General features: G+C 43.4%; 1 protein-coding gene across 4 annotated transcripts in view; it reads right to left on the bottom strand.

Moving 5' to 3' along the window:
* The window catches only part of ITPKA (inositol-trisphosphate 3-kinase A), a 75,929-nt gene that overhangs the window by 50,073 nt on the left and 10,515 nt on the right, over positions 1-15,341 (bottom strand). For all 4 annotated transcript variants that reach the window (XR_013346374.1, XR_013346372.1, XR_013346373.1 and 1 more), the window contains exon 2: positions 10,794-10,970. Coding sequence is in view for 1 of the 4 variants with exons in the window: in XM_077818856.1 (XP_077674982.1) it covers positions 10,794-10,970 (177 nt within the window). In the remaining 3 variants the exon portion in view is untranslated. The remainder of the gene's footprint in view (positions 1-10,793; positions 10,971-15,341) is intronic.

Raw genomic sequence — 15,341 nt, forward strand, 5'->3', positions numbered from 1 at the left:
TCATGGAAGTAGCAAGTCCTACACATTTGCTTAATCCTGCTACACATGTGTGCAAGTGCACAAGCCTCAGACAAAAGAAAGAAATGCAGCAGCTGTAGCCAACTCTGATTATAAAAGAATTACATTTATTAGATATTTTTTCCCTCAATAGGTACAGACCAGTTAAGTAAGGTGACAAGTTTGCAAGGTCAGATTTTAGGCCCTGGAACAGTTTTAGTATACCAGATATAGTGAGTAAGATTTTGATCTGCCTTTGCAAATGAACTTCTCAGATATACAGAAACAAGTTAAAACCTTCTCCTCACAGCCTATTAAGATTCCAGGACTTTGTCCTTTATTGTCCAAATCAGAAGTGTTTATAAATTAGGGATCCCTCTATGCTCTGAGAACTGGAGATACCTACAGGACTAAAATACACAATGAGGCAGAAATGGAGAAAGAGGGTTGGGGACAATGGGGCTCTGGCCTTTCTCACATACTTGCTGGACGGCAGCATTGCTACCCCATGTTTACAGGGAAATTTTGCACTTGGATATGGAAGTGGCTCCCGCAGAAGTCAATAGGGGCCCTGGGTGAGGAAGTGAGGAGTACAATTTGGCCCACAGCTAAAGAGCATAATGTCCAAAACAGGAAACAAGTCTGCAGACACAATCTAGGGCACTATTTTTTTCTGATTTCAGTAGTCAATTTCCCCATTTTGGCCCCTTATTAAAGGATTCCAGCATCCAGGGTTGAGGAGCTACTAGCTGCCAAGCACACTGCCCACTTGTTTGTATCAAATATGAATTACAGATTTCGACACAAAAATCTTTACGGGTAGGATGTGAAGGAGTAAGTCAACAACAGGAGTGCCACCAGGGCAAGCTGACAAGACAATGTGAACAAACATGCACACACCTCTTAAAAATCAAGGCTGCAAGCACAGCAACTGAACCAGTTCCCAAGCCAGGGCAGGGCTTTCCCCACAAATAACTGGTTATTACCACAGCTTGCTCCTTCCCGTCACTGTGAAAGATAGGAGGATAAGAAAGAGGGATCTGGTACACAAAAGAGGAGAGGATTATTCCTCAGCAACCCTCCCAGTTGAGCCTATTTGACACCAGACAACGAGGCAGGTAGGCCTAGATTCAAAGCTTAGTCTACTATGCAAAAAGAAAATGAGTACTTGTGGCACCTTAGAGACTAACCAATTTATTTGAGCATAAGCTTTTATGAGCTACAGCTCACTTCATCGGATGCATACTGTGGAAACTGCAAAAGACATTATATACACAGAGACCATGAAACAATACCTCCTCCCACCCCACTCTCCTGCTGGTAACAGCTTATCTAAAGTGATCGCTCTCCTTACAATTTCAGAGTAACAGCCGTGTTAGTCTGTATTAGCAAAAAGAAAAGGAGTACTTGTGACACCTTAGAGACTAACCAATTTATTTGAGCATGAGCTTTCGTGAGCTACAGCTCATTCCTACCTACATGCCTCCAGCTTTCACCCTGACCACACCACACGATCCATCGTCTACAGCCAAGCTCTGCGATACAACCGCATTTGCTCCAACCCCTCAGACAGAGACAAACACCTACAAGATCTCTATCAAGCATTCTTACAACTACAATACCCACCTGCGGAAGTGAAGAAACAGATTGATAGAGCCAGAATAGTTCCCAGAAGTCACCAACTACAGGACAGGCCTAACAAAGAAAATAACAGAACGCCACTAGCCGTCACCTTCAGCCCCCAACTAAAACCCCTCCAATGCATTATTAAGGATCTACAACCTATCCTGAAGGATGACCCAACACTCTCACAAATCTTGGGAGACAGGCCAGTCCTTGCCTACAGACAGCCCCCCAACCTGAAGCAAATACTCACCAACAACCACCTACCACACAACAGAACCACTAACCCAGGAACCTATCCTTGCAACAAAGCCCATTGCCAACTGTGCCCACATATCTATTCAGGGGACACCATCATAGGGCCTAATAACATCAGCCACACTATCCACCAATGTGATATATGCCATCATGTGCCAGCAATGCCCCTCTGCCATGTACATTGGTCAAACTGGACAGTCTCTACGTAAAAGAATAAATGGACACAAATCAGATGTCAAGAATTATAACATTCATAAACCAGTCGGAGAACACTTCAATCTCTCTGGTCACGCAATTACAGACATGAAGGTCGCTATCTTAAAACAAAAAAACTTCAAATCCAGACTCCAGCAAGAAACTGCTGAATTGGAATTCATTTGCAAATTGGATACTATTAATTTAGGCTTAAATAGAGACTGGGAGTGGCTAAGTCATTATGCAAGGTAGCCTATTTCCCCTTGTTTTTTCCTACCCTCCAACCCCCTCCCCCCCCCCCGACGTTCTGCTTAAACTTGGATTTATGCTGGAAATGGCCCACCTTGATTATCATACACACTGTAAAGAGAGTGGTCACTTTGGATGGGCTATTACCAGCAGGAGAGTGAGTTTGGGGGGGGGGGGGGGGCGGAGGGTGAGAAAACCTGGATTTGTGCTGGAAATGGCCCAACTTGATTATCATACACATTGTAAGGAGAGTGATCACTTTAGATAAGCTATTACCAGCAGGAGAGTGGGGTGGGAGGAGGTATTGTTTCATGGTCTCTGTGTATATAATATCTTCTGCAGTTTCCACAGTATGCATCTGATGAAGTGAGCTGTAGCTCACGAAAGCTTATGCTCAAATAAATTGGTTAGTCTCTAAGGTGCCACAAGTACTCCTTTTCTTTTTGCGAATACAGACTAACACGGCTGTTACTCTGAAACTAGTCTACTATGCTGACTTTCATCTGCATAGTGAGGCACAGAGCCCTACAACAGAAAATCTACTGGAATTTGGGGGTTGCAGCTGTAAATAATGGGCCACATCCTGAGTTATCGTATGTCACTGTAGCTCCATTGACGTCAATGGAGCTAGGGGCCAATTTACACCCAGCTGAGGATCAGGCCCAGTAACAGCAGCCCACTTTCTGCCATTGGATCAATGCTGCCCCAAGAGTGGTTGGCACTGACCAGAGAAGAAGTAAAGTCAGGGTGGCTGGATGATGCACTGATTCAAGCACACCACTGAGCAACCTCAGCGGGTGGGACACCTTTGGAGCCCCCCCTCCCCTTCCCCCAGTGGAATCCCCAAGGGAGAGGTGGCAATATCAACACTGCCTGCCTTCCAAATGAGTGAATACCCCTGGGGTGCAGGGGTGCCAGCCACAGCAGGGAGATTTAATCTACACCTCCCCTTGCCAACATGGCTGATTTTAGCACAAACCTAAGGAAGAATGGATGGCATAGAAAAAACAACAATAACTGTGTGTATTATAGGGGCATCTCCCTGATCAGTGTTGCTAATCAGACCACTAAGCAAAAAGTGTTACTGCAGCTCAACCTCACTCTCTCATTCTCTCTCTTCCCCCCCCTCCCCCCCAACTTGTGAAGATATTAGCAGACTGCACCCAACCCTTGATGCTTCCGGTTTCTGCACTCAGCCATGGCTGAAGGACACAGATGCTCACATGTGCTTCAGCAGGTGTATCCTCTGTCTGGCGGGTTCTGATTTCCTGTTTGTACCACAGTCAGGACAGGCTGGCTAGTCCTTCAGAGTGATGAGAAATATTCAGTGATATAAGCCAAAACAAAACCAGAAACAAACAAAAAACCCTTGCAAGACACAAACTTCGCGTCCCCATATTTTCCCCTCCGCCATGACTCACAGTGCATTACTTAGCACAGTGCATAACCCCTTTGATGTGCTGCTTTTAAGAATGCTTGGCAAATCTGCAGAACACTCACAGTGACTACGGAGAAGCAGGACATTCAGGAAAGAAAAGCTGGGCAATACGAAAGGGAGAGGAATCGATGTTTAGCATGGGGCAGAGTTCCTAAGAGCATGTTATCTCCGTTCCCAGCACACACCTGGATTCATTTCATAATTCCAGATGCACTTTCCCTCTCCACACCAGAGAAATAGTAGAGCAGAGGCCCTGCTAGCTATTTTGTAATTCTGGAACACTACCTGCTCCCTGAACAGGGCCTAGGGGTAAAAATTTGCTGAATTATTTAATTTAAGATTCATAAATAAATTATTATAATCTCTGGATGCATGTGTAGCATACAAATAAAACTGACAGGTTTTGACCACCTTCTCCTCCAAAGAATTACTTCAAAACCACCAACTTAATTCACCCCACCATTACCCTCCTCAAATAATAAATGAGCCTTTCGCCATGTCCTCATGGTCAGCAAACTAGAGTACTGTTGGTCCAACAGGGAAGCAAGCTCCAGAGCTGATGGCCCTTCGTCATGTCTCTAGTCCCCCAGAGATCAAATGTTGGGACTGTTTGCACAAGCACAGGAGTTTATCTCAACAGCCTCAACGGTACAGGGGGAGAGAGTTGGACTCTAAAGTATGTTCTGACTACCTGGGGCAGACACCAGCTTTGTCACACCCTCAAAATGCTTCCCTTTACCTACCATCATCACCTTCAAGCTATCTGATGGGACTATTTCACCCAGGAACTGGGAAAGCAAAGAAATTGCACTGTTCAAGTCCAAAGAAAAACACAGAGCGCCTTTCAGCCCAACACCTCCCACTGTCTCCCAAAGTGTCATCATGTCTATGTTGAAGAGGCGAGGTGGCAGAATAGGATCCTGTGGCACCCTGAGCCCTCAAGCAGCTGCCTTCATTGTCTAATCACTACATTATAAATGGATAGATAGATGTGCAATTTCCCAGCATCATGATCCAGGGCCTCAGAAGGAAAGAACAGAGCAAGACTCCATCCACCATTACCAGTGCAAAAGGACAGTCAACAAAACCTCATGAAATAGAGGCCACTGACTGATCTAAAGCAATCAACATGGACACTTGATTTCTACCCATCACTAGTAGTAGGTCTACACTACAGCGGCACAGCTATGGAGCTGCAGTTGTACAGCTAAAGCACCGTAGAGTGGACGCTGCCTACATTGATAGAAAGGGGGTTTCCATCCATGTAGTTAACCCACCTCGCTAAGAAGCGTAGTTAAGTTGATGGAAGAAATTCTTCTGTCGACCTGGCCACATCTACACAGAAGGTTAGGTTGACCTAACTACGTCAAAAAATATTCACAGCCTTGAACAATGTAACTAGGTGGATCTAATTTTAAGTGTAAACCAGGCCTAACGGTTCCTCAGCAAGTAAAACCACAGTCTCCATATCAAACCCAGGCCAAAAGTCAAAGTACTTTATATGGCATCAAAGCTACTTAGTCACAGTATTTTCTTTCAGTTTCATCACCAGGTATATTAAAGCCAATGTAATAATTTGCAAGATTGTTAGACAATTGTTAGCCAGAGTGTTAGAAAGAGTATTTCTTCAGCTGGGGCCAACAGTTACTCATTTGAGGAAAGCTGATACTTTCCACTCCCACAGGAAGGCACAAGCAATCTCTGCCAACAGTCCCAGTACTTCACCACTTCATGACACCTTGCTTTAACACTCTGTAAAAGGCATCAGTCCAGCTGTAGTGGCAGGACAGGCCTCTCCCATCCCCCCCAGAATCTCAGCAGAACTGAATAAAATTGATTCAGAGAATCAACATGGTCCTGAGATTGTCAGTCTTGAAGAAAACTGACTGATAATGTACAAGTGTTAGGGAGAGCTCTGCCACTGACTCACTGTGTGACTTTGGACTAGTCACATATTCTCTCTGCACTCCAGTTTCCCCAATTAGGGATACCACCACCTATTTCACAGGGCTGCTGAAAAGACTGATTCATTAGTGCTTGTAAAGCATTTTGAGACCCTCAGATAGAAGCCAGTGCATAGTGTAAACACAAAGTGTTATTCAAATCTAAAAAATAAATGCTGTGAAAGGGGCTGATCAGACATGCAGACAGTAGTAACAGTTCTCCTGCTGCTCTGCTAATCTACCACAAGGCAAAATCCAACGTTCCATCTCACTTCTCCTCCTTTGCGTCCTCCAGACCAACACCCCACACCCCTCTGAAAGGTTACAAACAAGTTACTGTTTCATCCAGTAAGTACTCTAGTGTATAGATAGGGCCCAGCCTCTGGAAAGGAATGCAACTGTCAACACACCAGGACATTGTTACTAAAGGGGTGTGGTATTTACCTACAGGAAAGCCACATCCTTAAGCAATTGCTTTGCTTAATAACCCACCACTTTAAGGTCCTCATTGTGTGAGTTTTCCAAACCACTGTATTAAAAGCAGGGTGGATAAAAATCAATGATTTAAGAAAAAAAAAATTTAAAAAAATCTGCTTTTTTTAATTTAAATCAGATTTTTTTTGATAAAATGCCTTTTGAGGAAAAACCTATCAAAAGATAGTTTTAATTAAGATATATTGTAGCTCAAAAGATATCTCATCATGGAATAGGGATTATAAATTCTAATTCTATAGTGTGAGACAATATATTCATGTAATGTTTAAGAAAAGTTTATGGGGTTCCAGGAGCTTCTGTATAGATTATTTAGGTTAATCTTTCTATCTACCCAATGGGACTCAGTGCTCAGTCTAGAAGATGCTTAGTATTGCAGTTCTCAAACTGTGGATTTATGTCTCCAAAGATAACATGCTTGTTAACAGCAAAAATGTTTTTAAATAAAATAAAATTAAATAGAGAGAGAGAGGTGAGAAATAACAGACAACCCTATTGTCCCTCTGCAAATTTGTGTACACAGAGTCAATCCCTTACCTCTCTCTAAAGGGAAAAGTTTCAAAAAGTTAAATGAATAGAAGATTGTTGGGGGCACAACAGATCTGGATAAGGAGAAGAAGTCTGGAGATAAGTGTGAGAAGGGAGGGACAGGCAGTGAAAACAAAAGTGAAAATGTTGGTGCATCATATTCCAGAAGTCTTGAGGTCTTTCTGAGTCTAGTCTTCATTGATTTGAGTTCTACCATACCATTCTCTTACTAGAAGGGAAAACCTATAATGGCAGCAGGCCATAAAGGAGACCCAGTTTGGGAATAAGAACCATTCAAGAAATGGATGTTTGCTGATGATGATTTAAAGAAAGTCACACCAGTGAAGTGGTGGAAGTCACTTAAGCACTTGGATTCAGAGACTGTTGAAGTGATAATCTCACTTTTAACAGCAGTAGCTTCTTCTGCCGGTGTAGAAAGAATATTTTTTTCCTTTGGACTAATTCATTCCAAATTGAGAAATTGCTTGGGACCTGAAAAAGTAGGAAATCTTGTTTTTCTTTTCCAGATTATGAACAAACAGGAAAATGAAGGTGAAGACGACTGAGTTAGCTGCAGAAGCCAGTATTTTAAGATTTTCATGTTGACCTGGCTGACATAGTCAATTTAATTTTTTTTTTAATTTTCATTTAACTATTTTAGTTAAAAACAATTTTAACAAAAACAAACCTGATTTTAAAAAACCTGAATGTTTAACTAAATTCAAAATTTCATATGCTTGTTTTGTTAAAGTATTATATATTTGCTGTTGAAGAAAAAAATCCAGAATACATAACATTGTTGTTTTAGTTAAATACAACAATTTAAATGTCTGTCTGGTGATGTTCTCCTCCTAATACAGAATGGCAAGGAAATCCTCCAAATATTAATGATTAACCTGTTGAATTGGAGATAGTTCACCTCCCAATGACTTCATAAATATCTGCTTCAATTACCTTTGGTAAATGAAATAACCAAACTATCATTCATTTTCTGATATAGCTGTAAAACTAACCTGAAAAGTTTTCCAAATAAATCACTTTAAAAATGTATAGTGTGTACCTTCTAAAAAATGAAACCTACATCTATCTTTGAGTTGTGAAGAATATGTATTAAGGTTAAAACAAGCATTGCCCCTATAAGGAGTCAATATTCAACCGTTTGTTACTTTAACTGGAGCTACACAAAAGTTCAGTTTAAACTCAGCACTGGATTGGTTTAGATTAAAGATAAAACAAAAACAAAAGAAGATAGGATTTTAAGTGAATTCAAGAATGAGAAAGTTAGAAACCGTTACAAGAAATAAAAGTGAAAACATGCATCCAAAAGTCTAAAACTTAATCAAACACGTTTTGGTTCAAGCTTTCTTTAGGTTGGCCTTTCTCATCCACAGTCTTCCAGGAAGATGGTAACTAACCCTTTCCTTAGTCAGGATCTCTCCCAGAGGCCCAAAGGTGCTGGTCCCTTTGTCTTCTTAGGTGAAAGAGAGCACTTACGGTTCTCTGTCCCCACCCCACCCCCCTTTTTTTTTTTATAATCTAGTGAACCTCAGAAGTGGATTCTTCTGAGGGTTACCCTTCAACACCAAGTTTATTCAAGCAGTCAAGAAGGTGACATGGAGTCTGCTGGTGAAGGAGGCTCCATGTTCTCTCTCCTCACCTGTGTTTGCTGAAATGCAAATTTGCTTTCCCTCCTGCTATATCCTCCTCCTGCTGTCTTGTGGACCCTACTTACTACTTACACGTAAATTGAGGTAAACGCGCATTCCTTTGTTTAGGATAGACCTGTTTAACAACTTTTGCCTTAGCAGGGCTGTGTGGTTTTGAACATGTGCTAAGAGCATTATACGGGGGATTTCATACCTTTGCATATAATGTTGCTACATACATTTCACCATGATGTTATTGGCCAGTGAGTCACTAGCATTCAGATGATATCTCAACAAGGCATATTTTGTATAAAGATTATTACAGTGGTGCATAGGGTGTGATACAGGGGAGCTTTTGGTCACGTACCCCCAAGGCAGTGTTCGGCCTGTTAGTGAAACAGTGTAGGAAACATATAGGATAGAAGGATTCCCCTCTTGCCCCAGAACCACTATGGTCAGGGCTAGGTTCTGTTAACGGACTAGCATAGGAAAGAGAGGCTGAATTCCCTCCTAACCCCAGCAAATCAGGGATTATTTAAAATGTTCCCTTCCAGACAATAGTCTTGATGCAAGGGGTTAATTCAGACCTGACATAAGTGGCTGGGAGTCAGCTGAAGTCAAAGAAATCACACCTGCTTGCATCAGATTTAAATTGACCCAAAGTGTCTGGTTTCAGAGTAACAGCCATGTTAGTCTGTATTCGCAAAAAGAAAAGGAGTACTTGTGGCACCTTAGAGACTAACCAATTTATTTGAGCATAAGCTTTCGTGAGCTACAGCTTTATTTGAGCTTATGCTCAAATAAATTGGTTAGTCTCTAAGGTGCCACAAGTACTCCTTTTCTTTTTCCAGTGTCTGGGTTTCTAAGATATGGTGGGTGTGTATGCTGCTGTTTGTGTGTTGTGATGAGTAGTACTTTCTCTGCCCTCAAGGTAAACAAAGCGTTTTACCATCAAGATCCTGGGGATCCCTCACCTTTTACAAACACAAACGTCAATTGCAAATTATTAAGAAAATCTGTTTACCCTGCTAAGAAAGTAAACACATGCAGCTTACACGTGGTTACTACCTGTCATTCTGTACCTCACCCTTGCAATAAAATAGACAGACACAAAAACACACTTTACTACCATGGGCTCCTGGAAGCAGAATTGCAAGCCAAACTTAGTGTGCCTTGCGGAACCACACAACCTAGTTGACTGAAAATTTGGAATGAGCAGCAGCCTCCTTGCCAGTAGGAGATAGGAGAATCCAACAGTGACCAACAACAATACTCCAAAGCAGAGCAGCTGAGGATAGGGAAAGTAAGGCAACATATAAGATGTCACTGCAGATGGATTATGGTTCATGGTGCATGCAGGGAATTAGCAGTTCACCCAGGCTACTTCACAAGCCAAGATTGAATCCGCTGCCCTGTCTGTATTATTTTTAAAAAGAAAAGGAGTACTTGTGGCACCTTAGAGACTGACAAATTTATCTGAGCATAAGCTTTTGTGAGCTACAGCTCACTTCATCGGATGCCTTGTTACTGAGTGCAACATACAAATAAAATAATTTGCTTGACTTCATTCATTCCATGCCATCCCACCTCCTATACAGCCCACCCCCTGGCTCCTCTCAAGCAGAATTGCTAAGTCTGGTCTCACAATTTGAGGGCTCAAATCAAGACTGGGAACACAGTGCTTAAATATTTCTGTGATGAGTGGGGAATAAATTCTAGACAGACAGAGGCTGAAGGAAGAGTCAGGGAGAAAGAATGGAAATTAAATCATGAATTACTTCCCACTCCAGTCTGGCTGCCAGAGTGGGAGAAAATGTATCATCTGACCCTAGAGTGGGAGTCTGGGCCCAGGTGGGACTTGGCAAGCCAGTGCAGGATCACTGGGATCCTAAAAGTATGTGGCTTTCCCCAGTCTCTGGTCCTCTGGTTGGAGGGGAAAAGTCAGGCCTTCCCCCTTTGGTCCTGCCATGATTCTTGTGGAATCAAGTCATGAGTTGGTGAGGCTGGCATAGGCCCCTAAAGCACAGGGCCCCAAGCAGTCATTTGCATTGCTTGTGCCTAAAAGCCACCCTGACTGATAGGCTGGAGAAATCGTCACAGACAGGCTCTCTGAAAGCATTTATAAAAGGTTTTATTATCTTGTCTGCAGAATCCTGCTAGGACATCCCAGTGCCTGGAGTAACAGCAGGAGAGGGCACAAGGGCACCAGCGATTTCCTCCTCCAGAGTCCTCTCCTGCAGGTTTTACCACAGGAAAGGATGATCTGGCCCGAAGCAAGGACTACAAGAGTTAGTCATTTAATGTAATTTTATTAATCTGTTTGGATTTGTACGAAGAAGGTAAAAGAGGTGTTTATCCCCGGACTTCAGATGCTCTTCCCAAACAGTGAACAACCAAAGTAGATCACTTACAAATCCAGCATACCTGATGCCCAGCATTTTGCACTGTGTTAAGCTGATAGTTGGAAAGGTTGCCTTGTTTCTGCAGACTGAAGTCTCCTCTGAATAGAGCTGACCCATTGTGGAACCAGTATCTGTTTCCTTCCAGGACTTGTGTGGCTTGAAAAGGCAGGGAGTCAGAATCATGCTGGATCAGGAGCCCCTAGCAGGCAATGCTTATCGTGAATACAAAACTCAGGTCAAGTGCACGCCCATTTACCCCACCCAAGGCTTCAGGCTGAGCTGACTGATCTCTGCATCTAAATCAGATATGGGCAAACTACAGCCTGGGAGCCACATCCGGCCCTTCTGACTTTTTAATCTGGCCCTCGAGTTCCTGCCGGGGAGCAGGGTCCAGTGCTTGCCCCGCTCCATGCATGCCATGGCTCTGCTCGGCTCCTGGAAGCAGCAGCATGCCCCCGCTCCGGCTCCTACGCATAGGGGCAGTCAGGGGGCTCCCACAGGTCCCATTTTGGCTGGCAACCATGAGCCAGAGGGGGGACATGCCGCTACTTCCAGGAGCTGCTTGAGGGAGCCTGCACCCCTGACTCCCTCCAATGCCCAAACCCCCTGCCCCAGCCCTGATCCTGCACCCTGAACTCACTTCTGGACCCACCCCAGAGCCCGCACCCCCAGCCAGAGCCCTCACCCCCTCCCACACCCCAACCCTCAATTTTGTGAGCATTCATGGCCCACCATACAATTTCCATAACCAGATGTGGCCCTTGGGCCAAAAAGTTTGCCCACCCTGATCTAAATGAATAATGCTACTAGTAACACTGAACACATACACAGGGATTTATATCTTTTCCCAGCGTTTGGAAGAAGTGCCAGAAATGTGGATCCAAATCTGAACTGCCCCAAAGCTTGAGAAGGTTCAGATCCATTGTTCCAGGTCCAATTGATCTCAGAGAGTCTGGGTTTAGACCCACAAAGTCTGGATCCCAATCTAGGAGTTGTGTCCCTGACCATCTTGGCTAATCGCCACACAGTTTACTATATGACTTGCCCAAGGCGACAGAGTCAGTCAATGTAAGCTTTTATTAAAGAGCTTTCTTTAATTAAAATCAGGGTGGGGTGTGGGGGAGAGAATATTCCTTTTTATATCTTTGTAGCCTGACTTCCTCTTTTTATTCCGTACTTTTGCTTAATCAGGCATAATTACTGTTAATACCTATACTTTGTATTGGGAATACTGCAAATGGAGCCTGACCTAAATCCCCACTGCCAGCAATGGGAGTCTATCAATTGACTTCACTGGGAACTGGATTGAGCCAATACTCAGGATACAATAATAGCTTGCAAGCAGCAAATTTGACAATTTTTATAGTGACCACTCTAGGCAAAGCAATTAATCTTCAACGTGCATTAATGGGAAAGGCAAGTTTTAGGTTTTAGAACTGGAAAAGAACATACATTTGATTAAAGGAAGAGTAAATCAGACTAAAATTTGTTTATTTCTGTTCAAGTAACTAAAATGCTAGCCAAACCAACCTTCAAATTTCAAACTTGTATTTTAAAAATGTCCCAGTTCTCAAAATAAGACCAGAAAATTTCAGCTTGAAAAAACCTTATATTTTCTTTAAACGTATGCTTGAAAATAGAGGTCCCTATTCACCTAAACTAGAATACTGTCTCCTATATAAACACCCCAGAACTTTAATAACTAAAGAGTCCACAAGAGCAAAAATGTCATAAAACAGAAAAAAACTTTAAATCTATTCCCATTTTCTCTCTGACTTTTGTTTGTTTCATTTTCAGTCACATCTGAAGTGAAGTAGAAGAAGAAAAGAAGATCTCCAGTAATAATGCCTCACCTGTGCTTATCATATAAGGAACAGCAAAGCACTGTACATTCATTAAGTTCATAGCATCTCTGTGATTTAAAGATTATCATACTCATTTTACAGAGATTATGGGCCTGAGGCATACACTGAGTCAGTTTCAGAGTTGGGGAAAGAACCTAGGAGTCTTGAAACTCCCAGTGTTCTGGTCTGACCATTGGACATTCCAAATGTAGAGGATACTGAGTATATTCTAGCCAGCTGTCTATTTTATTATAGGTGGGCTGGTAGCACTACCTATTATCAAGGCTGTCCTTGATAATCCTTAGATCTTTTAGATTTGCTGAATCCAGGTCACTGAGTGCCCTGAAAATGAGGACTGAGCCCTTGACCCAGTGTGCTGTGGGAAGCCAGCATGGAGAGTGGAGGACAAGTTTGACGTGTTGCTGAGAAAGATGCTGCAGCATTCTGTACTAACTGAAGTTTCCTAAGGGCTGATGGCTTCATGCCCAGGTATATTTACATTGCTATAGGCCAGACAGGAGGTGACAAAGACATGTATAACTCAGACCAGGTCATCATCCACCGAAGCAGGACAGGGTGTCCTAACCCTCAAGAGTTGGTAGAAAGCATTACTTACAGATGCTACTATGTGAGCACTTCGCACCAGACAGGAACTCAGAAGCACTCCTAAACTATGGACTCTATTGCCCTTCCACCAACAGAGACTGTACCATGGCTGCAAACACTTCAAAGTGCTTTGCCTACCAGCATCACCTCAGTCTTACTCAGGTTCAGCTTCAACCAGTTGTTATTCACCAGAGAACTGATCTCATCCAAGCACTGAATCTTGGTGGTAGGGGTAAGGTTGTAGGCAGTGAAGGATATGTAGAGCAGTGTGTTATCTGTTGCTGACATCTGAGTCCATGTCATCTGACCAGTTCCTCCAGAGGCTACATATTAGATGTTGAAAAGGACAGAAGAGAGAACTGATCCTTGTGGGACTAATGCAAGCAAGGGGACTAGTGGTAGAGGTACAGCTTCCCATCACCACTGCTGGGTACATCCTTCCGGAAGGATGTAAACAATTTTAGTGCATTCCCCTGGATCCCTGCCACCTCTCTCAGGTGAGACAGCAGTATTTTATCCTCAACAGTGTTGAATGCTGCACAGAGGTCCAGGAGGATGAAAATGGACTTCTATCCACCATCCATTGACAGCAGGAGATCATCAATCAGTGCCACTAAAGCAGTTTCTGTCCCCCATCATGGCCTGAATCCAGATTCTGCTGGGTCTCCAGTGTCAGCTTCAGTTAGATTAGCTTGCAGTTGGCCTTCAGCTAGCTTCTCTATAAGCTTGCTCAGGAATAGAAGGTTTGATACCACGAGGTAGTTGGCTAGAACTGATGTATCCAGGATGGGTTTCTTCAGTGTTTGATGTAGGAAGGGAAGATTCTGCCCCTACTGTAACGTTTATTGTGCAAAAAGAAGCAGCTGCTTTCCATGTTTTATCCCAATAGCATTCCCCATTAATGTCAGGACAAATCGGATTTACATAGGAAGCGATATACAAGCCGAGTGAATAAAATTACTAGAAAGTTACTGGATGGGTAGCTAGCCCAGAGTCTTCACTATGTTGTTCCTACTGCTCGTAGATAAATGCAAGATGAAAGGATGAAGACTAACTCCTGCTCACCAAAAGTTCTCCCCCTCCCCAAATGGTGTTACTATATGAACATGCAATACCTTTCTGTCTGCTGTGTACCTGTTAGAAGGGACACTGTTGATAGGATAAGGGTAAAAAGGGCTGCTCACAATAACTGAAATCAAAATCTACCCTACCTGAGCTCCACCATGTAACAGGCTGACAGGTTGGTTCATTCTGTCTCTGCCCCTTTCTCTGTGAAATCATGTGTGATCCCTAGTTATTACACATAAATGTCACTAATTTCAAAAGCACCAAGGTCACCAAGTTTGGGCCCTGGCTTACTTCCATGGTGTGACAGATGCAGTATCCTAAGAGCTGGGTCAGCACTCTGATCACCAGCCTGTGACTATGACTGTCATGAAGGCTGCTGTTTTAGAATCAGGTGGAACTCTTCACCAAAAAGTACCAGCAGAAATTTTTGGCGACTAGATGGGCTGAAGGGGTATGACCCAGGGAATAAGTGGAAAAGCTAACAGACTCGGCTACCCACTGACTAGGGCCAGATATTTGACCTGTAGGGGAAATTATGGACCTGGTGATACTGGAACAATTTCTCCATTGCCTCCCTGAGAATAGAGTCTGGGTGAGGAAGCACCAGCCCAACACCCTGGAGGCTGCAATTAAACTCTCTGAAGAGTTCCTAGAAGCTGACTTTCCCAGAAAAGAGGTCCAGCCACCAAGGGGCCCAGAGCCAGGGAGAAGCGGCAGCAAATTGAAACGCCCCAAGAAGAAAAAGGAGGAGGCGAAAGAAATTCTTTCAGAGAATAGCATGCTATCAACATGGAAGGCCAGGATATATAAAAGAGGACTGATCCAAAATGGAATAAGGGTTTGCACAATTCTGTGGATGAACTCGGATTCTCAAGGGCAGGGTTAAAAAGGAAAATGCCTACTATCCCTATAAAGGCAGGAAGGAGGCATCTAAGGGTGGGGGGGATCATGGATGCTGGCTCAGGATATTCATTGATCTGGGGGGACTTAGTGAAGGTCCACCGGAGGTTCCCAGGGGAGAAGGCAGAGTCAGAACGCATTCATGGGGAGAG

This window comes from Eretmochelys imbricata, chromosome 6 (genome assembly GCF_965152235.1).
Source record: "Eretmochelys imbricata isolate rEreImb1 chromosome 6, rEreImb1.hap1, whole genome shotgun sequence".
Classification (NCBI taxonomy): domain Eukaryota; kingdom Metazoa; phylum Chordata; order Testudines; family Cheloniidae; genus Eretmochelys; species Eretmochelys imbricata.